General features: G+C 43.1%; 1 protein-coding gene across 2 annotated transcripts in view; it reads right to left on the bottom strand.

The window, feature by feature from the left end:
• GABRB3 (gamma-aminobutyric acid type A receptor subunit beta3) overlaps positions 1 to 26,876 on the bottom strand; it is a 224,558-nt gene that overhangs the window by 11,764 nt on the left and 185,918 nt on the right. For both annotated transcript variants that reach the window (XM_008017342.3, XM_073011981.1), the window contains 3 exons: positions 23,955 to 24,092; positions 10,890 to 11,042; positions 4,262 to 4,506 (listed from right to left, as the gene is read on the bottom strand). In XM_008017342.3, coding sequence (XP_008015533.1) covers positions 4,262 to 4,506; positions 10,890 to 11,042; positions 23,955 to 24,092 — 536 coding nt within the window. The remainder of the gene's footprint in view (positions 1 to 4,261; positions 4,507 to 10,889; positions 11,043 to 23,954; positions 24,093 to 26,876) is intronic.

Below are 26,876 nucleotides of genomic sequence, written 5' to 3'. Positions count from 1 at the left end.
ATGGCATAAATACTAAACATAAGGAAAATCTACTCATGGTGTTACAGTAGGGTCACTAAAACGATAGTATCAACAGGCAGTTGCTGGTGGCCTACAGTGTCCACAGGGGTACTGTTTTCTCTTGAGATGCCTTACAGGACACAGAAAGTGGTCTCAGGAAAGACAGTGACAAGCCAAGTCCCTGCGTGGAGCCAGCAGCTGTCAGTCAGGGGAAAGCTGCAGGGTGTTGGTGGCCACACTGAGATGCAATCCCAGGTGCTATCCCTGACACGTCATGGCACTATTCACAACAGTAAAGACAGAGAATCAATCTAAATGCCCATCAACAGTGGACCAAATAAAGAAAGTGGGGTACATATATACCATGGAATACTATGCAGCCATAAAAAGAAGATCACGTCCGCTGCAACAACATGGATGGAGCCGGAGGACATTATCCTAAGATAACTAACACACGAACAGAAACACAAATACTGCACACTCTCACTGACAAGTGGGAGCTAAACACCGAGTATGTGTGGACGAAAAGAAGGAAAACAGCAGACACCAGGGCCCACTTGGGTGTGAAGGGTGAGAGGAGGAAGAGGATCAAAAAAATACCTTTTGGGCACTATGCTCATTACCGGGGTGAGGAAATGATCTGTACACCAAACCCTGTGACATGCACTTTAGCCATATAACAAACCTGCACATGTACCCTTGAAGCTAAAATAATTGTTAAAAAAAGAAACAAAGAACTATGTAAGCTGTTAGGTTGTGTATATAGTGCCACTTCTGTTTCACATAAAATTTGATTCTTTTCTCATGTTCCTTTCATTCATCCACATTGATATAAACTTTTTGGGAGGTACATTTCTATTTAAAAATTATCACTAAAGACTTAGGTGTGCTCAGGAACAATTTTTTAATGCTTATCTTTAGAAGCATCAAATATGCATTCAGAATTAGCATACATATAATCATATGTTGACTTCAAACCTTAAGTATGATCTATAATTACAGATTCTTAAACATATGAATATATAAAGGCCTTACTAAGATTGCTGAGAAAACACAGAAACAGATTTTTGAAAAACCAAACAATAAACACAGACTCATGAATCAACTAAAAATTTCTTCTGCATTTAATTTATAATATACTTTTTCTATATCCCGCTAATTTTCTCTACGGATGCTAGAGTTTTTTTGTCTTTTTGTTTTTATCTTAGATTTTAAGCCTCGTACCCAGAAAGGTATTTCTGCAGCACCACAATTTGACTGTTTTAAACAGTCTCATTTAGAAGAAAAAAATTTATAATCTGTTTAAATTAAGAGGAAATTTGGAAAGACAGCGTTCGTTGTATGTGTATGTGTGGATACGTGTGCCTCTGTGATGGAAACAATAATGATGTGATGAATTCTAGTTTCCTTGGAAACAGCATGACCAAAGCGTACTGTGTGTTCCTAGTAGGATATGGACCTATTTGGAAATATAACAGTATGATACTAAGTATATTTTCCACTAAGAAATTCAAGATAGTTTTGCCTGTGAAAAACCTCGTTTTATTCACAGATCCTCAGTTTTCTGACTAACTCTATTTATGCTGTGCTGAAAGGAAGAAGCCATTTACATTCACTTAATGTGCTTCCATGGGTTCATGAATGTTCGTGGGCCTCGTACGGGCACAGACAGTCCTCCAAGGAGCTACTGTGTTCGCTGGGAGGTGTGGACCCATAAAGGCATGGAGGGCACAGGATAGAGGAAGAAAACCTCCACAGGCTAGAGAAATAGGTATGTGATATGGTTTGGATCTGTGTCCCTGCCCGAATCTCATGTTGAACTGTAATCCCCAGTATTGGAGGTGGAGCCTGGTGGGAGGTGTATTAGGCCATTCTCCCATTGCTATAAAGAAATACCTGAGACTGAGCCGGGTGTGGTGGCTCACACCTGTAATCCAAGTACTTTGGGAGGCCAAGGCAGGTGGATCATCTGAGGTCAGGAGTTCGAGACCAGCCTGGCCAACATGGAGAAACCCCGTCTCGACTAAAAATACAAAATTAGCTGGGTATGGTGTTATATGCCTGTAATTCCAGCTACTCAGGAGGCTGAGGCAGGAGAATCACTTGAACCTGGGAGGCGGAAGCTGCAGTGAGTCAAGATCGTGCCATTGCACTCCAGCCTGGGCAACAAGAGTGAAACTCCATCTCAAAAAAAAAAAAAAAAAGAAAGAAAAAAAAAAAGAAAAAAGGAAATACCAGAGACTGGGTAATTCATAAAGAAAGAGGTAAGAGGTTTAATTGGCTTACAGTTCTGCAAGCTGTACAGGAAGCATGGTGCTGGCACCTCTCGGCTTCCGGGGAAGCCCCAGGAAACTTATAATCATGGTGGAAGGTAAGGGGGAGCAGACACATCTCATGAGGACAGCACCAAGCGGGGTGGTACTGTGGTATTAAACCATTCGTGAGAAACCGCCCTCGTGATCCAATCATCTCCCACCAGGGCCCCACCTCCAACAATTTGACACAGTTTCCTCATGAACTGTTTAGCACCATCCCTTTGGTGCTGTCTATGATAGTGAGTGACTTCTCATGAGATGATCTGGCTGTTTAAAAGTATGCAGCATCTTCCCCTCCTCCTTGTTCCTACTTTTGCCATGTAACGTGCCTGCAGCTCCCGCTTTGACTTCCACCATGATTGTGAGCTTCCTGAAATCATCTCAGAAACCGAGCAGACATTATTGCCACGCTTCCTGTAAAACCTGCAGAACCGTGAACCAATTAAACCTGTTTTCTTTGTAAATTTGCCACTCTCAGGTATTCCTTTATAGCAACACAAGAATGGCCTAACAGTACGTTTAACAAGAAGAATTAAAAAAAAAGATGTGGGAAGAAACCCAATATGTAAACAGGTAGAAATATATCCTTGAGGATCTGAGGGGATAGAAGAGGTGGAAGGATATATTTTAAAAATTATATTGGAACTATAATGTGCTTTCATTCAAATGTTGTTTATAATCACAATAACATACCGCTTTTATATAAGCTGAAATGACATCTAAAGATCAAGGGGCTTTGTGGTTGGAAGGATGTAAGAGCATTGCTGAGTTGAGCTGGGCGGGAGGAGGGTGTGTGAGGGCTTTAGAAAGTCCATGGACTTCCTAAAACAAAGTGCCTAGGTCTGCCCAACCCTGGCTTTTTGCAAAACACAACTGGGAGGGGCCAGGGCCATGGCAGATCTATGAGAGCTTCCAGAGAGAGCACTGCCCGTCTTGTTCGTTCCTTTTGAACTTTGCTTTTGCCCTAGAGGACTGTGGCCAGTGGGCAGGTGGACAAGAGACTATATCCCTACTCCAGTGCAAAGAATGGCAGCATGCTTGATCATCAAACTGATAATTTTACAACTAAAGGAATATTGAAACATTTTGGAAAAATGCTGCTACAGATCAGATTCACACACTCCACCCCAGCGTTTCATTCATTCCAGACCCACAGGGTTTGTTCTCTTTGTAGGAAACTATAGATGATTTTGGCTTCTCCAGCATCAATACTAATGTTGGTTTTATAGGAAACCCGGTAACTTGCACGGGGAAATATTTCAGATTATGATCATCAAGTCTGCCCCAAGTCCTACTCAAAGCTCATGCAAGTATATTTAAAAACCATTGCGCCCTGTTACTCACTTCTGTAAGTGGAGAATTCAGAAAGGGCGAGGGAGTCTTTCACTGCCAGCTCCATGTTGACCCTCTCCCTTGTGTTCAGCACCAGGCCAGAGATTAACCAGCCCCAGTTCAAATGCCCTCATCCAAATTCAAGAATGAGCTCCACTTCTCAATAGGCTGTCCATCCAGAGAGTTGCTGTTTTAAGGGGCTTATTGGTGAGAGGAAGAAGGCCTAGGTCTGTGCCCTGAGGGTAGACTGGAATAATGGAAGCGACCATTGGGGAATGCATTACCTGGGCAAAAAGCAACTGGACCAGGGTCAATGTGCACGGAAACGCCAAAAGTCAATTTCGTTGGCCAGGCCAATGGTTCTTTGTGTGTAAGCCTACATCCACTGGTTTCAGTCAACTCTGGCCAGTCCTAGCTAGAAGGCCCGAACTCCACTGGACTGGTCTGAATAAAAAACAGCTGGGTGCCATGTCATAAGGACTATATCACACGTACAAGAAGGGTGTGTGGCCTGACATACACTACTGGGGAAAAACAAGGAACGATCATGCAAGTAAATGCAGTAGCTGCTGAGCTGCAGGGCCCAGGGGGGGTCAAGGCGGTGGAGTGCCTACCCGGTTGCTTTCGCTCTTTGAACGGTCATTCTTTGCCTTGGCTGTCTTTTCCGCAAGCTTCTTCTGCCTTTGAGGGCCTCTTCCAAAGAAGATGTAGTTGACAAAGGCGTACTCCAGAAGGGCCAGGAACACAAAGACGAAGCAGCCCATAAGGTACATGTCGATGGCTTTGACGTAGGGGATTTTGGGCAAGGTCTCCCGAAGGTGGGTGTTGATGGTTGTCATTGTCAGCACGGTTGTGATCCCTAGAAAACAAACAAAGTGGTGAGAGGCTGCAGCTTTGCCACACGGGTCTTCACTGTTCACTGTCCTTTTGTGTTTTCCCAAACAGCTTTAAGTAGTCAGAGATAATGGGTCGAATACGGCGGGGTGACTGGAATGCAACAGAGCACACATCGTGTCATCGGGGCCACGCATCACCGCTCAGAACAGCGAGCTGACATCTGTACTCTGGGGAAGTGAAGTTGTGCAGGGCATCTCCCTCCCCCACCCAACCCCTGCCCACTGCACCTTGCTATCACACAGGATGGAATTTTGAGAGTAGAAGAAGAGATAAGGAGAGCAGAAAAAAAGAATGTGGTTTTTATTAATGCTGGAAAAAATAAAAATAAACCCAGAATTTAGCATAAATGATGAGAAACCTCCAGGAAAAAGAATGAATTGGAGGGGTCCGTAGCTGCAGAGGCAAGGCTATGAGTGAGAGCTCAGTGAGACAGTCTGTGAGAAGAAAATAATTCCTACTACAATGCTTACTGGAAGCGAGAGGAATGAGGCAATGAGTTTTAAAATTATTAGCCATGAGATCCAGCCCTGAGCTCAAAGAGAAAGAAATAGCTGAGCTATTCTTCTGAGGGAAGATGATCTCACAGAGCAACTTCCCTCCTCAACTAAGAAAGAATCTGTACAGAAGCTGCTTAGGAAATGTTTGCTCAAGTTAAGGGTTAGTGATTTCATTCATCTTATAGAATCCCACCATACTCCGGGGCAACTCATCAGATCCTTTTTTTAAAAGTCGTTACGTTGAATTCTTTACATAGTATTGTATGAATGATCTCATTGTTTCCCAAACAGAGCTCAATGTAGTCTAGAACCATGTAAGGACCATATTGTGCAATTCTCCCTCCCATAGCAATAGACAAGATTCCACACTGAATCATCTGAGGCCACAGACACCGGGAGGCAAGTGAGTGGCGTGCCCAGAGCTTGTTGAGTGAAGCTAAGCTGCGCTCACAGGAAAGGCATGGACCATTCTCGTGTGGTAGGGTGGGATGGTAGTACTGCAGCTGACACGCTGTCTCGGAGACTGTATTTTTGAAATATTAATACGTCTCAAGGATGCAAGACAGCTTTGAGTGCTGAGCTCTTTTCTACCCATGCAACTGATGCCACTGAATGTGAAGATGTGGCTTTCAGGACCCAATAAAGTGAACAGGTTTCTCTGCATTGCTTTGTCAGGCTTTCCTCAAAAATGAGACTTTAAAAGGAGACAGTCTAACCATAATCCTTCATCCTCAGTCACCCAAAACCTACATGACATCACTGAGGCCAAGAGGTAGTGCCAGCCCTACAGCTCAGCACTGTCAGGATATGTACTCTGGGATGCAGCCCAGGCCATTCTGCACAGGGTCCCAGCCCAGCCCTCCAGGGCAGGGTTTGAATTTACTAAGCATTCCAACTTCATCCCCCTCTGATTTCCCATCCTATCCTAGGAGGCAGCATCTCGAGGCCCACAGGGAGGAACTCGAGACTGCAGAGCTCAGCTGGCCTGGGAATGAGCTGGCGAGCAGGCTAGAAAGCCCAGTCTTCCATCTCCAACACAAGTGCTCCCTCCACTGAGCTCTGAACTGCTACTAAAAGCTAAGAAGAGAATTGAAGAGTTGAGGAACTCTTTTTACATAGAACTGTAAACCATGGTTGCTGATGGAATGTACGGAAATCCAAGATGTCAGAGTAATTTAAGATTCTCTTTTAACATCACATTCATGTGCACCTGGGGACTTTTTAAAATTGAAAATGGCAATGGGATAATTACTGTTTACAAATAAACGTGAAAACACCGTGCAAATGCTACAAAATTAGGCATTCTCACCATTATTCACGAAGTTTGTAATGTCGTTGCCACTACCGTGGTTCCCCCTTCAACGTGGATTTGGGAAGACTGAGCAGTTTGCTTTAGTCATGGCTCTGCCTCTCCTGCTGGCTATTTTGAATGGACATGTATGACACAGGCCTCAGCAGATGTCCCAGACAATGGGCTGAAAGCACATAGGAATAGGTGCAGCCAGCACATCCCACAGGTACTCAGCCTGGTAAAGGAGCCCCAGAGGGACCTGGGCTAGGACCCCGGACCCAGGCCCATTAGCACAGGCTCAGGAATCCCTGACAAAAAGATTCGCAGTGACTGCTCGGGTCTTTCTAGTTTGGACCCACAAGCCACATGAGTTCTTAGCTTAAGAGGATAACGCATTTACTAACTCCTTCTGTTGCTTTACCTCCTATGTAGGACACCGTGGATGGTGGTATATTGTGGTGGTCCACAGCCTGTAAAGGGGAGCCACACGGCCCAGACCCAAAGCGCTGCTCTGCCTCTGTGGGTCTGTAGCCATCATTTGGAGCTGCTGGAAATCTGATGGCAATGTCTGAAAAGCTCTGATGTGCCAATAAGTAGTAACTGGCACTGTTAACACTAACAACAAATAATCATATGAGTATCATCATTACAGAAAAATCATTCTTCGGTAGCCTCTGGGTTTCCTGGCCTTGCCTTGACCTTCTGCTCTCTAAAGGCAAATCATCCAGCTGCGGTACAGAAAATGGCTGGGTGGTGGCTTTCGTGTTGTTTTGTGTGTTCACCAGGCTTGTAAGTCGTTCTATAAATTGCCAGCCTCAATTTATTTGTCATTTAGATTATGTATGAAATATTGTATTTGAAAATTGTATTTATAAAAATGAATATGAAATAAAATATAATTTCTTTGCATTGTTTAATCACAATATTTTGTTTCTCCTCCTCATGAAAAAAATAATCTGGCCTAAATTTTATCAGTATACATTTTTACCTTTAGAAGTACCAGTACTTTTGCAGATTGAGTATCCCTCACCTAAAAATCCAAAATCTGAAATGTTCCAAAATCTGGACCGTTTTGAGTGCCTGCATGGTGCTCAAAGGAAATGCTAATTGGAGCATTTCAGATTTTGAATTTTTGGATTAGAGATGCTCAAACTCTAAGTATAATGCAGATACTCCAAAATTAGAAAAAAAATCTGATTTTCAAAACACTTCTGGTACCAGGCATTTTGGATAAGGGACACCAACCAGTATTCACCAAGGGTTTTGAGGGAGGCCATCTAATGACAACTTCCCACTTTAAAGTTTGGTGGTCGTTAACACAAACAGTTCAACGTATCTGATGGTCAGACCCTGGGCAGCAGAAGCATATCATACTGAAGCCCACAGAGCAGCCGAGGAGCACGGCTGTTGGAAGAGCCAGCAGAACAGGCCCTGAGTCCCTCCCGTGTTGAGTCCAGGTCCAGTAGTGCCCAGAGCCCAAGGGTGAGCCCTCCACAGAGGCCTCTGCTGAGCCCCGCCCACCCTGTCTGTGCAGAGGCTGCACCTTTATCATGCATTTAGAAGCAATGCGTATCGATCACAGTGCAGCCCCTTCGGATGAATGCAAAACACACTGTGAGCATTTCAAAGCTGTGCTACAAGACGAGGTGCTTGGGAAGGGGTGGCAGGAAGGGGGATTTCTCCAGTGAAAGCTCTCCAAACTATAGAGGTATCCTATGGAGCTCAGTAGCATCTTAACAGTTATGGGGGATTCCTCAATAATAAGAGTTCATAATATTTGGTTAGCTTTTTTCTTTTCTTAAAAAAAAAATCCATGGCTTTTATAACATAGTAGACCAAATAACTCTTCACTACAGTTTTATTGACACTTTAGGAATTATATGTAGTAATTAAGGGAGGTCTGGAAGTTAGACTAACTGGATTGAAATCTTTCTTCTGAAACTTGGTAATTACATGACTTCGTACCAGCTACTGAGCTTCTCTGCATCTCATTTTCGTGCTCTGTAAGACTGGGGCGATAATCCTCCATACCCTGCTGGAATCTTCTCCAGGACAGATGACTACGTGAATGGCCTTAGCAGAGAAAGTGGCGCCCAACTATGTGGTAATTTTCAGCCTTTATTATCCTGGCTGTGGTACTGATGATGATGATGACGTCATTCAGTGCTCCTGGCACTGCGTCATGATTGTCTGAATTCGCCAACTGACGTTTCCCAGCGACTGCAGATCTGGACTCAAGTCTTGTATTGGCAGGAGGGACAGGGAATGCATGTGCAGGTGTCATACTCTGAGAGCTGGATCTGTTGGGTTCTTGTCTGGCCAGACCCACAGCCCTAAGATCACAGCTGCCCTCCTGACCTTGGGGTCACGCTAACTCTAATGAATATCCCCTTCGCTCTGGCTCTCACGCCTGCCTCCAGCAACCCTAGCCAGCCCACGCCTTCATCCCAGCAAAGCCACAGAGGCCCAATTGGTTTCTATTAAAAATGCTGCGTCATGAAGAAAAAGTGTGGAATCTACTTTCATATACCTTAATGAAACTGGGTTAAATGGAACTCACTTCCAGGGTACTAACGGTTTAACACAATAGAAGGCAACACTTCACAATTAGGGAGGGACAGAATCTGTGATGGCTAGGAAATTCAGATACGCACATTTTCAGTACACCCCACCCCTTGTGATGTCAGATAATCATGGCTCCTTGGTACTCATATTTCACTAATTATCGCAGTGACTGGCAAATTCTCTGCAGTAGATTCACGGCAAAGCAGTGAAATGTCAGCTTCAGCTCGGTCTCCACTTTCATAGGCCTTTTCTAGGCTTGCGGAGGGGTCCCAGCAACTTTGCATTTGTATATTTCATATTATTTTTCTTAAAAGGGGGTGCTTGAAATTGTATAAGCTAACAGCTCTGCATAATTTAGATCTGCCCCTACACATGTATTGTATCTCTGAATTTTCCAAGTGAAAAGAGAAAAGAATTTAACAAACAGTAATCTAGTAAAACATATATATATTTTTAAAGTAAGAGCTACATAAAGACTGACATTACTGGGGAAGATCTGCGGGCTGCAGAAAGTCCTGGATACTTTTTTTTTTTTTTTTAAGGGAACTGTGTTTATGATACCTATTAGAAATACATAAAAATGAAAACAGCACTTTCAGTTTTTTGCAGATTTACTCTTCATAGAGTGGTTTTTTAATCCACTTAACACCCTTAGGAAGAGCTACCTGATTTTCTCAAGTCATAGTTATGTGTTATTTCCTGGGAAATAAATCTAACCTTGATTACAACTATGCAAGTCACATGTTTGTCATGCATATACTCACATGTACTTACATTTTATTAGAAAAGAAAACATGTTATTCAACTTAAAGTCCTGGGAAAAGCTGATAAACAGAAAAAGGGCTGGGTGTGGTGGCTCACGCCTATAATCCTAGTACTCTGGGAGGCCGCGGTGGGCAGATGGCTTGAGGCCAAGAGTTCGAGACTAGTCTGGGAAACATGGCAAAACTCCATCTCTACAAAAAATTAAAACATTAGCCAAGTGCGGTAGTGTATGTCTGTTGTCCCCTCTATCCAGGAGGTAGAGTTGAGAGGATCACTTGAGTTCAGGTTGAGGCTGCAGTGAGCCGTAATCATAATTGTGCCACTGCACTCCAGCTTGGGTGACAGAGTGAGACCTTGTCTCAAAAAAAAAAAGAAAAAAACAGGAAAGAAGGGATAACTGGAACCCTGAATTCTTATGAATTCTTATGTTTTTTTGTAAGGCATTTTGCCAGATAATGCGTTGATAATTCTTTTCCATCAATTTTTATAAGTACTATTGACTTTCACTTTCAGGAAATAAATTCAACCCCACCCAAAGGGATGGACAGAAGATTGCCCAACAGCTCTGTACTTATGTAAATATATTTAAATAATTATTTTGTCTATGCCGTTTCATATTAATCAGCTGAGTAGAGAATAATGTTTCTGAAAATACAAGCCTTCCCTTGATAACCAAAATGCTAAAAATAATATTGGAACCTATAGTACATATTGTACATCAGCTAATAATCCAGTTGTCAAACCACCAATGGTCAGAAAAGATCACCAGGGCCTTTGGGAATCACTCAGAATTGAATTCTACATTTTAGTGCTCATCACATTGTGCAATTCCAGTTCTATGCTGTAATATTTGACTATTTTTCTGACTTATAAAAGAAGAATGCACAATTAATCAAGTCTTCTTTCTGGGCCATGGAATAATTTTGAACAGGAGATGTTAATCCTTGCTTTAAAATTAGTGTCAAAACTAGTTTTATCATGCAAATATTCTGCAAGCATATTTTCCCTTTCATGGGCATGAAAATTCTCATTTGAGCCTTATAATTAAATTAACACATCAAGGGAACCGTGCGTGAAATTAGTGTTTCAAGATAAAAAGTGACTATACGGGCAACGCGTGTGTCACGATGTCAAAAAATGGTAGTTGAACTACAGCCTTTGAACTATCTGAATCCTGTAATGATACGGTTACTTTACATTTAAATATCACTTAAAAACAGCACATACCGAGGGCGACCCTAGCGGCAGATGCATCATAATTGATCCAGAAGGACACCCACGACAGAATCGTTATCAGTATCGAGGGCATGTACGTCTGAAGAATGAAGTACCCAATGTTCCTCTTCAGCCGAAAGCTCAGCGACAGTCGAGGATAGGCACCTAGGGGACACAGACAAGGATATTACACCAGAGAAACGGCACGGCAGACTAAAGAGTTTGCTTTGACCTCCACAGGTCAACAACATGCAATGGAGAAGTCTGTGAATGAAGGGGTGGTCCACCACCAAGCAGTTTGCTTCTGTCTGCTAGCGGTATTTCTAGAAGAATCAGGAGGGGGGTGTAGTGATGAGGATGCTCTTCTGAGGCTACACACTCAGTTGAGAACCTGGAAAAACTTAGAAGTTTTTAGCTTAGAATCCAGAATAATGCCAAATGTCTTGTTTATTCTTTAATGGACAACTATTCCCTTCTTCCTTGTAGACAGGGGAGAGGTGGCTCAAGGCTTTACTGGGCAAGAAAGGCTTTGACCAGTTGTCCTTTCGGCCCACCTGGAGTTCAGCCCTGAACACAGATGTTGGAGGCATGGTCCCTAGAGTGACTGGGCTAGCTCAGGGGCACCCTAAGAACAAGAGAGGCAGAGAAGCAAGTCCAGTCCCGGAGAAAGCAGCGGTGCACACTGAGGGCTTCTGCTTCGGCCACAGAAGAGGCATTAACGAGAGCTCGAAGGAGCACCTGTCTGCTTTCTTGTCCACGAGTCCCAGTATTAATTCTCGGATGTGAACATTCCACTCAACACACTTTGGAATCCTACCACCACCACCAGGACAGAGTGAGAAAATATCCTGCCACATTCAGCACTGTATTTGCCTTTTCTCTCTTATTTCGTTTTTCTTTCCTTTTGTTTTTTTGAGATGGAGTCTCGCTCTGTCACCCTGGCTGGACTGCAGTGGCATGATCTCAGCTCACTACAACCTCCACCTCCCCGGTTCAAGTGATTCTCCTGCCTCAGCCTCCCAAGTAGCTGGGACTACAGGTGCCCGCCACCACGCCCAGCTAGTTTTTTTTGTTTGTTTGTTTGTTTTTGGTATTTTTAGTAGAGACAGGGTATCACCATATTGGCCAGGCTGGTCTTGAACTCCTGACCTTGTGATCTGCCCGCCTCGGCCTCTCAAAGTTCTGGGATTACAGGTGCGAGCCACTGCGCCTGGCCTATTTTGGTTTTCTTAGAGCAAGGCAAGTGTGGCCTTTGTTTCCCCCTGTTTGTTTCAATAGGCCACTTTCTCAGTTCCAATCCTCCCGCTCCTTGTTTTCTGGATTCTGATGGAGCTGCCTGAGAGCCCGCCAGTGAGAACCGAATGACCCTCTCTAATCAGCTCCTCCGATTGCTCCCCGACACTGGCAGGTGCCTTCTTTCTGAAGCCGCCCACACCCTAAACTCCAAAAGGCCTCACCTTTCCTGATCTCCTCCTACTCCAAGCCTGGCAGGCTCCTATTCTCCTCCTGCCCCTAAGTATATGCATTCTTCAGACTTTATTCCACGTCCCTTTCTGTGTCTGTCCCTAGATTTTTCTCTTTGGCAGTCTGATTCACTCGTATGACTATTACCATTATGCAGGAGATGAACGATTTTATCTCCAGGCCTCCTACCTTTAGCATCAACCACATTTGCAGCCAGGATTATATAAAAGAGAAAAGAAATCACCAAACATACCCAGCTCTTCAAGGCTGACAGTCTCGGAAATTTCCTCCAGTCTTTGTGTGTGTGTGTGTGTGTGCGCGCGCAGAATTTCTCATACACAGCTCTGATCAAATGCATATATCCTGTGTCATCATAGCATAAAACTTTTTAGAGTTGCTACAAATTATTTGTAAACACAATTTTCGGTTCTTCCTAATGATCCATCAAATATCGACACAAGGACTCTATAAATACAAATTCCTGAATGCTGTAGATTTAGGTGTTTTCAATTTTTATAAAACTATAAATAGCACTCTTAAGGATATATTTGTGCAGAGCCATTTTTCTACATTGAGACTTATTTCTTGAGGATGAATATGCCAAAAGAGGGATTGGTAGGCCAAGGTTTAAAGCTTTTGATAAAAATTGTCAAATTACTTTGCAAATGTATCACACCAAGGTATGCCGCTGCCACTATCAGCAGATTAACAAAAGTGCCTAGTGCACCTTGCAAATATGACAATATCACACATTATCTCTTATAAATAGGCTTTGCTATATCCCTTGGGAAAACCTTGTCCTTTCAACGACTTTTTAAAAAATTGAATACTTCCTAAATGTTTGTTTGTTCTCTGTATTTAATCTTATAAATTATCTGATTACTCATTTATTTTTCTCATTTCTCTTTCCTCTGATGGCTTTTACCTTTTCATTGAAACACTTTATATGTTAATCCTTGCTTGTATTCTCTGCAAGCATTTTCCCAGTTGTCAGTTTGTAAAGCTTGTAACAGCTTTGAGTGGAGGACATACAGATCCCTAACTTTTTGTATGCAATTACATCTATCCATTTCACTTTTTCCCTTGTGATTGTTAAAACTTGCATTTAGCCTTCGGTAAGCTCACAATACAGATCTACCTGCAAATCTATTTTGAGGGGTGGCAATTATTTCAGTGTTTGACATGAAGTGAAAACGTACATGGATTTTGGTTCCACAAACAGCAAACCGGTTTCTCCAACACCATCAGCAGAAAGAGGCTTCCCTTCATAATACATTTCACACAGTTCTGTTGTTTTTAGACTCCTTTTCTTGTAAATGCGGATCATGGGCCTGATGCAGCACGCGCGGGGGCCAGACCCTTCTCGCGGGCCTCGCCCTCCCGGTTCTGGGCCTTGTGCGACTTGGGCACATTCAGGAAACACGGAAGCGATGCTCACTGTCATGCCACACTCAAAATCTCCTACGGCTCATTGCTTCCCAAACATCAAAACACGCATCCAGGAATTTTAGTTTCTCCATCTTTTCCCAATTTAACTTCAGTTTTATTTTCCACCATGTTTCTGCATTAAGCACCACATTTTTTTAGTCAAAGAGGTTCTCACTGCCTCAAAATACTCGTCTCTATTTCCTGCCTCTGCTGACTCACATCCCGGTTTTGAAGATGTGTCTTTCCTTATCCATACCTCAAGGTCTTGGTCAAAGCCCCATCTTCCATGAATCCTTTCTTTTTCCTCCTTCCTCTTGAATTTTTTTCTCATTGTTCATATTATTATAATTATAAACATTTACCAAGGTAAGATCTTCCTTAATAAGCCATACAGTCCCCAGGGCAGAATTTGTGAGGTAATTTTTTTAATATACTACAATGCCTAGGTAAATGTCAAAACCATCATAGGTTCTGAATAAATACTTCTGAATGCTGAATGAATGAAAATAGGAGTATTTAGTTTCTCTATGTAAATCTTTAGTTGAGCTTAATACACAAAATGCTCAACATCATTATTGAATTGTAGCTTGAAATCCCATGGCAACTTCAATATCTTTTACTGAAGTAACTTCAATATTGGCTCTTAATTTGCAATTTCATGGCAACCTCAGACCTTTCTTAGCACTTATTTGCTTCTCTTTGCTTCAAGTACATCTTACTGTAATCCGCCATACATGGAACAGTCTCTGTATCAGTCAGGACATGTTGGCTTATGCTACAGTAACAAATAGCACCCAAATCTCTGTAGTTTGTAACAAAAATTTTTCTTATAAACAATATATCCACTTAGCTCCCTCTGTTTGCAACACTGTTGGCCTCTGTGGTAGAAGGGCTGTACACACTTCCCGTCATACTTCTGTGGCCAGAGCAAGTCTCATCGCCAACTGTTATGTCAGGAGAATGGGAATGTTTAATCCTCCCCCAGAGAAGAGCAGCAAATATTTTTGAATGATAATGCAATTTACTATATCCTCCAACTTTCCATTTGCCAAGTCAACTTTCTTAAACATTTTCCAAAGTACATCTTCAGGAAAACTGTGGGCAGCAGAAACCAATATTGACACCCATGCAATGCCATGACCGTACAGTCAAACAAACACTTGGAAGATCATTAGGGACCTTGAGGAAGAGAATACGAAACTGATTTCAAAAACACATTCATCTCTGGAAATTCACCAGGATACCCATTGACACAGAATTTGGAATTAAGAAAATATACCATTTTCTTTTGTAGTTGTTTAGCAAATACATTCTATTTATTAAAAATGCCTTTGGGAGGCCGAGGTGGGTGGATCGCGAGGTCAGGAGATCGAGACCATCCTGGCCAACATGGTGAAATCCCATCTCTACTCATAATACAAAAATTAGCCGGGTGTGGTGGCGTATGCCTGTAATCCCAGCTACTCAGGAAGCTGAGGCAAGAGATCGCTTGAACCTGGGAGGCGGAGGTTGCAGTGAGCTGAGATAGAGCTACTGCACTCCAGCTTGGTGACAGAGCGAGATTCCATCTCAAAAAAAAAAAAAAAAAAAAAAGAAACTGTCATTTCCAATTACCAAAATGTTCAGGTATTCAGCATATGTCCCACACATTCCAGTCTCTGAAGTGGAAACAGTGAGTGGGGCAAACAACGAAGACGAATAAAAGCACAGTTCACCCTCCCAACTGTTAATAGCTCCTGACCCATGTCAGACAGATTCATTCAGAACTGGCCTCCATAAAGCTGTGGCATGCACTATCCTGAAGGTATAAAAATATGCTAGGGCACAAGACTTAGTGATTTAGGAGAGGTTTCATGGTATAGGCACCTCTGGTGTATGAGACACTCATGGTCGAACAGGACTCCTTCAGGCAGGGAGGAAGGAGAGCTTTCAAGGTAACGGACCCAGCAGAGCCGTTCAAGATGCCATGAGACAGAGGCCTCAGAAGGTTAGTCAATCTGGTAATTATCTGACGTAGTAGATCTATTCTGCTAGGCAAAGCCTTTTCCCATTTGATGTGCATCTTAAAGAGTGCATAAAAGTGTTTTTGTAGCTCCGGTAGACAAGGTCCTTACACTGGCAGGATGGAATGCCATGAAATATGCTGTATGTATGTGGAAAACTCCCAAGTGATCACAGCTAGTGGCTAATATTTTAAAGTTGAGAAGTCATGAGTCAGCCGCACTACGACATCCCCTTTAAAACGAAACGGAAGCTTGAATTTACAACTGAAATGCGCTGAAGCCCTAATGTCTGCGTGCCAATGCAGATGTGGTCAGGTCCCCAGGCAGACGCTGAGCCAACAGACAGAGGCACAGTCCCTGGGCACAAGTGCATTGTTCCAACGCAGGGATTCCTTGGCAAAACTACCTAGTGAAGATGCTGATCCCAGCCCTTTCTCCCCATATGCAGTTACCGTTAGGCCAAAAACACGGCTCTGGATCTCTAATCCAGCCTGAATTCATATTATTCTCTAGGCATTAATGGTTTTGAAGAACTCATTAAAAATGCAGATACAGAGGGTCATGCCAGCTTTGCAGAGCGCTAAGAGCCACCAAATGCATCTGTGAACTAAGAAGCTGGTATTTTAGCAGCTGCAGCAGAGTTCACTCATCACATGTTCCTCTTCCCAGCAAGGCCGCCACGGTGGGGCACTCCCACAGCAGCCCGGGAAGCTTTGTGAGCGCCCACTTAGGGGCTTTCTGGGCCCATTGTCATGCGATATGATTCATTTATTATCTAGATGCAGCCTACAATTAAAAATAGTCTTTCTAATTCTTACTCCCATTACTAGTCACCTTATTATATGCTGAAAAAATCCATTAAGAAAAGGAAATATATGAAATAGAAAAGAGAAAGAAGAAAAATGGGATTGGGGTTTTTAAAAAAAAGTGTTTCAAATATTGTCTCAACCAGGCACTGAATCCTTTCTAACCCTCCACAGAAAAGCCAGCATTGAACCATGTAACAGTGCAGCAAAGAACAGGGATGTTTGTTTGAACCATCCAGCCCCACCGTTATTTGGGATACTCGTTTGTGAGAAGGTTACGATCCTCTCTTTCCTTGTGTGTACAATCAAGGCAAGAATACCTTAAGTGGCAAAAAATTAAATTACACTTCATAAAAATTAAAAACAGTTATGCTCCAAAGCATACCATCAAGACAACCTACAGAATGGGAGAAAATATTTGCAAATCATGTATCTGATAAGGAACTTATATCCAAACTACATAAAGAATGTGGCTGGGTGGGTGGTTCATGCCTGCAATCTCAGCATTTTGGGAGGCCAGGGCAGGAGGATTGCTTGAACCCAGGAGTTCAAGACCAGCCTGGGCAACATAGTGAGACTCCATCTTTACAAAAAAAAAATAAAAAATAAAAAAATTAGCTGGGCATGGTGGCACACACCTATAGTCCCAGGAAATTAGGAGGCTGAGATGAGAGGATAGCTTGAGACCAGGAGACTGAGGCTGTAGTGAGCCAAGATTGTGCCACTGCACTCCAGTCTGGGTGACAGACTAAGACCCTGTCTCGAAGAAAAGAATGCTTACAAAAAAGACAAATAACTGAATTTGTTTAATTGGGAAGAGGCTTTGAATAGATATTTTTCCAAAGATAGAGAAACAGCCAAAAAAGCATAAGAAAAGATGGTCAGCACCATTAGTCATTAGGGAAATGCATGTCAAGACCACAGTGAGATACTATACCATACCCTCTAGGATGGCCACAATAAAAAAGACAGAAAATAACTAGTGTTTATGAGGATATGGAGAAATAATTGGAACCCTCCTATACTTCCAGTAGGAATATTATCAGGCCACCACTTTAGAAAATAGTCTGACAGTTCCTCAAAAGGATGTTACCCTATATGACCCAGGAATTCCACTCCTAAGTATATGAGTTAATTTCCTAAAAGAAATGAAAACATATACATACACTAAAACTTATAACTGAATGTTCACAGCAGACTTATAGCTAGTAGCCCAAAGGAGAAACAAGCCTTTATCCGTTCATAAGCTGATGAACGGATAAAGAAATTGCAGTATATTTCTTCAGCAAAAACACGGAATGAAGTACTGACTCATGCCACAACATGGATGAACCTTGAAAACGTCATGCTAAGTGAAAGACCAGACATCCAAGACCACACAAATGATTCTGCTGATACGAAGTGGAAGAAACTGAAGAGACAAATCCAAAGAAACAGAAAGATTAGTGGTTGTCTAGGGCTGGGAGAAAGGGGAAGAGACTGCTAGTGGATACGGGGGCTTCTTTCTCGGGTGATAAAAATATTCTAAAATCAATTTTGGTCATGGTTGCACAACTCTGCAAACATACTAAACACCACTGAATCTGCCTTTCAAATGGGTGAATTGTATGGTATGTGAATTGTATCTCAATAGATCCGTTATAAGGAAAAAAATGTTTACTACGTGTATTTTTACCAGCAATCAAATTCACATCAACTGTGAAACACATTATCTGACCCAAAGTACGCACTCGATAAATACAAGTTACTTCTTTCTTTTCTTTTTCTCCTACTTTGGTGCCTTCTCTGTTCATGATTCTGTAACCGAGGCTTTCACCGTTGAGCACAGTTTTAAATTTTTGCTAGAGGTCTTAAAAGCAATTGAAAAGGATGAAGGTAGTTAAAAACTCTTTCTGCAAAAAGATTTAAGGCAGTGAATTTCTGAAGAAATCTGTTTTCTGTAATGAGACATGTTTCATATGTCAGGAGCACTTGTAAAAAGTGATGTCACAGCAAAAAGAGTATACAGTTAAGCTCTGCTTTGGCCCTGGGAGTGAGCACGCTCTGGCCCAGCATTTTGGACTGAGAGACTAGGGACTGTAACTGGCCAGGAAGCACAGGTGAATTGTCTCTAAAGATGCCTGTAACAAACGTCAGTGGGGAAAAAAGAAATAGAATTTTTTCTCTGGAATTTAAGGTCAAATTAAATTACAAATAAAAGACAGATGGTAATTCTTCCTTTTAATGTTTCATCTATCTTTTCTGTACCTCTAGTAGATGGTATTTGCAGACTGATTTGGCAATAACTGGATCCCAGGCTTTAGTTAAGGAGACTAAAGCCTGGAGTTCACAAATGAACTCTTAAAGAGAAACCTGAGTGCATGTATTAACACTGTGACAGGTGGACCTTTAAAAAAATTTATAATTTGTCATGATCATTAATAAGAAAGTAAAGCAGTATTTTGAAAACTGAGTTTTGAAAAAAAAGAGAATTCACATATCTTCACTGAAATGCCTTATCATTATTCATTTTGCCTCCTTCTCTTTCTCTTCCAATCTTAGCCAAAGTATTTTGAAATAAAATCAGAATGTATCACTGTCCAAATGTACCACAGAAAAAAGAGAAAGACAGACATCACAAAATTAAAGAAGCATATTAAATCATCTGTTCTCCACATATCTTGTGAAAATCTCTATCTTTCCGTTCAAAGACAACTCTGAAGTTACGAGTAAATTTCAGATTTGGCAAAAACCGTATATCCCAAATTTTGCTCGTGAGCACAACACATTTTCAAGACCAGTACAAAAGCTGAAGTTTCAATCTGTTGATCAGTGTGTTCACAGCGATATTTGAGGAGCTCTTTGATTTTCAGCTGAATATGTTTGTTGAAATAAATTTAATTCAGTATTTCTTTTAACCTGATCCCGTATCTGTCTGTTATGCAAGCGCTTGGCTCACGTTTTCACAGCTTGTAACTGTTACAGCCAAAGGCTCAAATATCCTGACTGAGCTTTATAGTGCTTTCTTCAACAACAGAGTATTCGAATAAATGTTTCCTCTTTATCATGTTTTCAGAAAATTACAGAATTTCCTGCAATGAAATTTTAAAAAAGGTTTCCTAAATTTTCTTTTTATTCACGCTCATGTATTAGTAGCCCAAACTAAGTAAGAATTACATATTGAAACAACTGGAAACTTTTCTGAAAAAAATAAAGAGGGGTGAAAAATAAACCATGGTGTTAGGGTATTATAGAATATACTGAAAATGACTGGAAAAAATGGACAGAATTTAAATAAATCTGCTTGAAGATTTATTTAAATCTGGAGAGATTTAAATGGAGAGATAACAAGCCAGTAAAAAATCTGTATCAAGATGTGGGAGAGAAAGAAAACAGAGAGAAGAGCCCCATGTCTCACGTACCTGCAGTTTCCATAAGGGAAAGATGAGAAGCGAATTAGAACATCCAGGACTCAGAGGACTAAGGGGGCAGACACTGGACACAGAGGCCATCAAGAAGGGGGCTGCATTAAACCTCCTACAGCTTGGGTTGGTTATTCTTATACAAAGAGTTTTGCTCAAGATGTAAAGATAAACCAGACGGACTCATGCGTGCTCAAAGACTGAGCCTGAACTCAGAATTACTCACACCCCAGAAAGTAGATGAAGCTTATCCTAGATTGCTAATGCCTCCAGCTGTCTACTAGAAGCAAGCACAGATCCTCTCTAAAAGATACACCAAAAGAGCATTGCCAGCATGAAGCTTGAGAAGCAAATGAAAGGCAACATACGGAAAGAAATGAGCAAGACAGACAAGATAGGATGACAAGATCAGATATGTGTGTAATTGGGGTTCTAGAAGAAGAGAGAACGGGGCAGAGGCAGCCCTTGAAGAGATGATGGCCAGTGATGCTCCAAACCCTCAGACAGACATCAAACCAGAGACTCAAGAAGGTCAATAAACTCCAAGAATGGCCAGGTGCAGAGGCTCACGACTGCAATCCTAGCACTTTGGGAGGCTGAGGTGGGCAGATCACTTGAGGTCAGGAGTTCGAGACCAGTCTGGCCAACATGGTGAAACCCCGTCCCTACTAAAACTACAAAATTTAGCCAGGCATGGTGGCACATGCTTGCAATTCCAGTTACTAGGGAGGCTGAGGCAGGAGAATCGCTTGAACCCAGGAGGCGGAGTTTGTTGTGAGTGGAGATCATGCCACTGCACTCCAGCCTGAGTGACGGAGTGAGATTTTGTCTGGGAAAAAAAAAAAAAAAAAACACAAAACAAAACAAAACAAACAAAAAACTCCAAGAATAATAATCACAGAAAAAGCTGCAACTTGCTACATCATAATGATGCCCATGAAAACCAAAGGCAAAGAGAAAAATCACAAAGTCATCTGCAGGGGGAGAAAAACAAGTTACAGTCATGCCCCTCATAACGACCTGTAGGTCAATGGACGGGGTCCCTTAAGATTATAGGGGAGCTGAAAACTTCCTAGTGACATCACAGTCTGGTCCTAATAAACTTTCAGAGTGTTTGTTCTTTTCTAGTTACCCCCCAGCTTTTTTTGGGGAGACAGCATCTTGCAGGCTGGAGTGCAGTGGTACAATCAGAGCTCACTGCAGCCTCAAACTCCTGGGTTCAAGCAGTCCTCCCACTTCAGCCTCCTGAATAGCTGGGACCACAGATGCTGCCACCATGGCCTGACTAATCTTTTATTATTTATTTATTTATTTATTTATTTATTTATTTATTTATTTATATTTTTTGAGACAGAGTCTCGCTCTGTCGCCCAGGCTGGAGTACAGTGGCACGATCTTGGCTCACTGCAACCTCCGCCTCCTGGGTTCACGCCATTCTCCTGCCTCAGCCTCCTGAGTAGCTGGGACTACAGGCGCCGCCACCGCGCCCGGCTAATTTTCTGTATTTTTAGTAGAGACAGGGTTTCACCGTGTTAGCCAGGATGGTCTCGATCTCCTGACCTCGTGATCTACCCACCTCAGCCTCCCAAAGTGCTGGCATTACAGGCGTGAGCCACCGTGCCCGGCCTAATCTTCTATTTTTTATAGAGGTGAGGCCTCACTGTGTTTCACAGGCTGGGCAGGAGCCCCTGGCCTCAGGTGACCCTCCTGCCTTGGCCTCCCAAAGCGCTGGGATTACCGGTGTGAGCCACTGTGCCCAGCCTCTGATCTCTTTTCCTGGGAATACTGTCAGGCTAGAAAGTCCTTCAATCCTGTTTACTAGTCGCATTCTTATTAATTGAGAATACTTGTGGAAAGCAAAATAAATCAGGATAATATTTAATATTAAAATATTTTTAGAACATTGCAACTTAGGCCATTTCTTCATGCGTAGGTGAATTAGAATAATTTTAAAGTGCAAGCTTTTGAAAGTTGGGAGGTTTTGTAACTGACTGATGCAGACCCCTTGGGCTACACCCAGTGAACACAGGACTCAGTCCGTGCTGGGAGGAAGACGCAACACTGCATTCTGATGGCCCCATGGGTCTGTGAATACCTAGGTATTCTACCACATACCTGTAGTGTCTGTTTTCTCCAGACATTTTTAGGATGTGTTCTAACACATACAGGCTGAAAAGAAAGACAGGGATTGCACCTGGAGAACGGTAGTTCTAAGTGCTTTCAAGTTAGTGGATTCAGGAAGTCATTCTAAGTGGCTGTGGTCCCCCTTGGAAGCAGGACACCCTCTGCAAACACCTCACCCAGCTTTCTAATGAGGCTGCACAAAAATGCAGTAAGAAATTCTCATGGCAGCACCCTTATGGCCATCTCTGCAACTTTCTAGGCAAAGACTGCACGGGCAGGAGTACTCACAGTGAGTATATTAGCCTCTGTTCTGAACGGACCTTCAGCTCACACCACCCAGGGCATGGAACACTTTGAAACCCAGTTTTAGAAGGAATACACCATTCTTTTCAATGCCTCATAGGCCAGCGTTCTTGGTTGTGGACACTATTTCTTAATGATAAGCCCATGTTCCTGCTGGCTCTCATTCCTCCCTGAGGTCAACCTCTCAGTGCGTCTTCTCCGGAGAATGCAGGGACATCTGCAAGGCCTCCTGAGGCAGAGGATAAAGTGGCGCTGCATTAAAAAAATGACCTGATCGGTGTCTTAAAAATTCAGGCTTTTACATGGACTTATCATGTACTTTGGCTCCTAGGGGCTGGGGTGGAGAGGGAACGTTGGTGATGGCCTTGACTGATCACTTACTTACTCACTGACAACAGCCACACAGCCAGGACACGCTGGGCATTACTCAAGATGAGGGTGGGGAGCCCATGAACCACACATGACTGATATGGATTCCTCCTCAGGGAGGTGTGCCCTTGCAGATGCAGGTGCCGTGAGCTGTGAGCAGAGCTGGAAGGTGGTCAGTACTGCCCTGTGGAGATGCACCCCGGCCACTTAACCCAGCCTGGGGGGCTGCGTGGGGCCAAGCAGGTCGAAAAGGCTTCCCAGAGGAAGTGGCATCAGATGAAGCCTAAGAATGAGTCGGAGCTAGCCACACGAAGGCGAAGCTGGTGGCCATGGGTGAGGAGCATCCAAGCCACTCACTGGCTTCACGGTTGCCATCACAGGACTGGGATCAATTTTTATGCACTCTTTGTTCAAGCTACATGGACAGCTCTGCCTTCATTTAGCATTTTCAACCCAGAGTTTGTGGCCTTTGCAATGCTTTATATTTTACAAAGCACTTTCATTTATTATATCAATTACAAGGCACAGCATTCAGTAAGCACAGTCAGCACTGCACACTGCAAAATATACATTTAGTAAAACCTGTGCAATAGACTGAGGAGCAGAAGACGCCGTCTCAATCTTTGGGCAGTTGATATAAAGATGACAAGGAAACCCAGGCTAAGGCAACCCTCATCATAACGTAACGTCAGGAGAAGATGACCATGTCTAATGGGGCAAGGCGGACTGGAGGTGGCGCAAGCTCCTGGACCACCAAGGCTGGCTGCTAACCCCAGTGGAACGAAGGCAGCTTAGTCTTGGGAGGAGAACAGCACCTACCTCCTCTGGTCATCCTCTTTCCTTCCTCTTCCTTCCTGTCTCCAAGGTCATCAATGACCTGTTGTCTGCCCAAGGACGGGAGATTCTTATGTTACCAAACATTGATTGGGGAAATTCATCCTCAGTCTTTTCAATAACCAGTCCCAGAGAGCATCTTCTTCGCAGGTGAGCCTTCCTCCCCACCAACGCCTACCACTCTCCTTTGGATACAGGGAGCAGAGGGGTGTGTGACGTGTGAATGACGACGACACTCCTTCGGATGATCCTGTGCCGGGAGTCTGCTGCAGCATATTCCCTCACTCCAGTCACACCCACAGAGCCAGTGCCCCTGAAGGGACTATAAATGGACGCAGGACTCACCTGTGGCGAAGACAACATTCCTCGAGACCAGACGGTGCTCCACGATGGAGAACTGCGGGAGCTCAATCCTTTCCACTCCGGTGACAGCCTTGTCCCCGCCTCGCCAGTAAAACTCAATGTCATCCGTGGTGTAGCCATCTGCCGAGAGAGAAGCAGGGAGACAGGAAACGTCACCATTTCGTATAAATGCACGGCTAAATAAACTATCATTAACACGGAGGTTGTGACTCTGCTATATTTTGAGTAGATTTGCTTAATGTGCTTGTCTAGGGGAAGTGTCATCAAAGAACTACCTTTCCAATATTCTCAGTTATCGTTGCCATTTTATGTGTACCAGGTTGGTATTGAAAAGTCGAGAAGCTGGGGAGAATGGGTGCTCTGACCAGAGTCCTATCTGTGAAGTGCCAACTTCAGAGCTGACCCAGACACCACACAGAGATGAATGTAAAATGTATCTCAACTGCAATGAATAAGATAGTTTCAAGAGAAAATGAGAATTGAAGTATGAAGAATTCTGGAAAGGAAAATCCTCTCAAGAGCTTTTGAGAGAGTTCAAAGACTGAAGGTGAATTTCACCAATCAGTGATTGATTACATGAGGTGAGCTCAGAGAAAAAGGAATGTTCTCCTTAGCATATTTGGACGGTTTTATCAGCTCTTCTTGGCCACGAAGTTTGCCAACCTTACAAATGCCTGTTCTTGGGATATTCCTGACCCTTAGAGATGTGCGCAGGTGGTCTCATCAGAAAGAACAGAGGTCGTTAGCTGGATTATAGCTGCAAATCCAGCTTTAGTGCAGTGCTCATGTTCACGTGGTGATTAATCACGGCTTCTCAAGAATGAGTAAGTGGGGCAATAGAGTCCATTGTTACTTGTAACACCAAGGAGTCTCCTAAAACATTAGGTCAACTTTGTCAATAAGATCAATTAAAACAGAGATTGGGAGAACAATATTATCTCAATATAAAGGACTTTTTAATTTGAACATAAAATGTTAAAAAAATATTCACTCAATATTGAATGTTAGTCAAACAAATGGACCAAAACTGTAGGGTGGGGAAGGGATGCTCCCCACAGCTAATGCCACCTTCCTGGTCCTACCTACTGTCCTCTCTTTAATAAAACACGCATCTTTCCACATGGTAAGTGGCATACTCTGCTTAAAACCTGCAAATGCTTCCCAGTGAAATTATTAATAGCAAAACAAGTACAAACTCTTTACAAGAACCTCAAGAACCTACAGACCTGGCCCCCGGGCCTTCAGCTCCCCTTCCTCGTTCACCCAGCGAGGCCTCACTGGTCTCTTATTGCAGCTCAGACCAGCGTGCTGTGCCCAGGGCTCCCGGGTCCTGTGCAGGGGCACACCTCCAGATCTTCATGTAGCTCATTCTTTCCCACATTTGCATCTTGGCTGAAATCAAACCTCGCAGAAGCCTTCCCTAGCATTCCATCTCACAGGCAACCTTGCAATCTCTCACTGTGCTTTTATCAGACTTTACTTTCTTCAAAGCACTACCACTATTTGATTTTGGTCTAATGGTTTCCTGTCTTTTGTGGACTATAAACTCCACGAAGGCAGGTGGTTTGTCTGTCATCTCTAAATATCCCTGTGCTTACAACCGTGCCTACACAGAGTTATGTCCAGTGAGTATTTGTTGGATAAACTTTGGGTTGATGAATTTGACCTCCCGTGTGGAAATAAAGACACCATTTTTCTTTTGTCTATTCCCAACATGGAGACATGTGTAGTCAGACCACAAGAGAATCAGGAGAATCCCTTCTTCCACTCAAATGATTAAACCATGGATTCTTTGCAGAGAAGGGACCTCGCACATGGCAAGGATCTCTTCTACAGCAGATCTTCCTGCTCATCAAACACCCCTGCCCATACACCACAGCGGCAGAGTCCTCTCCCTTAGGAGTCACTCGCTGTGTGACCTGACAGTTGAAATAGGAGCTGCTGCCTTACTTACATTCCAAACTGGCCTTCCTGAAACTTCCACTGACTCACTGGAGTTGTGCCCTCCGGCCACACTGAAGCCAGTTAACTTCTTAAGATCGTCCTTCAAATCCCGGGAAATCATCTTTCCCCTGAGCCTTCTGTCCTCTAAGGTAAACGTCCCCAGAGAATTCAACTACGCATCATTTGACAAGGCTTTACGTCTTTCTTCTTCTGTAAAAGCACAGCTCTCGGAAAACATGACAGTGATGTAGGTGGAAGTGAGGGGCACCGTGGAGCGAGCCTCACCCAAGATCTACACTAGGCTCTACCACCAGAGCAGTTTCTCAACACGGTCATTCACAAAGACACTGGCCTCTTACCACAATTGTATCAAGTGGGACTGCAAAGTCAAAGTCATTTATCCCCACAAAATTCAGTACAAATATTGACAAGCCTAAATCCAATTGACACTAGTTATAAACCAGTTTATAACAGGCCAAGATAAGAAACAACGAAAAATGTATCCTGATATGCCAGGAGGTGTAGTTTAGGTAGCAGGAGGCACATTGTTAGATGTTATGGATGCAGCTCTCATCTCTCATATAGGAGTACTCAATGCTGAATTATCAATAAAGCATCTGAATACTACTCAAATTGAAGAAAATTGCCGAGATGCAGAAATAGCCTGCTTGTAAAGCCGAGTTCCTGATGGGAAATGAGTTTTACTCTGACCGCCCAGGGTCCCAGCAGTGCAGCCACTCATGCGTGATGAAGCATATTGTAGGAAAATAGCATCTCGGTGTTTGCTCTCCTCTCACTGAATGGACCGAAATGAGGGGCATTTGTTTTCTTCTATTTCAGCGCAGCAAACAGACTCTCTTAATCAGATTAGAATGAAGAACTCTTTTATACTGGGTCTCTCTCTCTCTGTCTTTCTCTCTCTCTGTCTTCCCCTCTTTCCATGTCAAAAAAATTATGGAT

This window comes from Chlorocebus sabaeus, chromosome 26 (assembly GCF_047675955.1).
Source record: "Chlorocebus sabaeus isolate Y175 chromosome 26, mChlSab1.0.hap1, whole genome shotgun sequence".
Taxonomy (NCBI): domain Eukaryota; kingdom Metazoa; phylum Chordata; class Mammalia; order Primates; family Cercopithecidae; genus Chlorocebus; species Chlorocebus sabaeus.
This window is presented reverse-complemented; position numbering and strand designations above follow the sequence as displayed.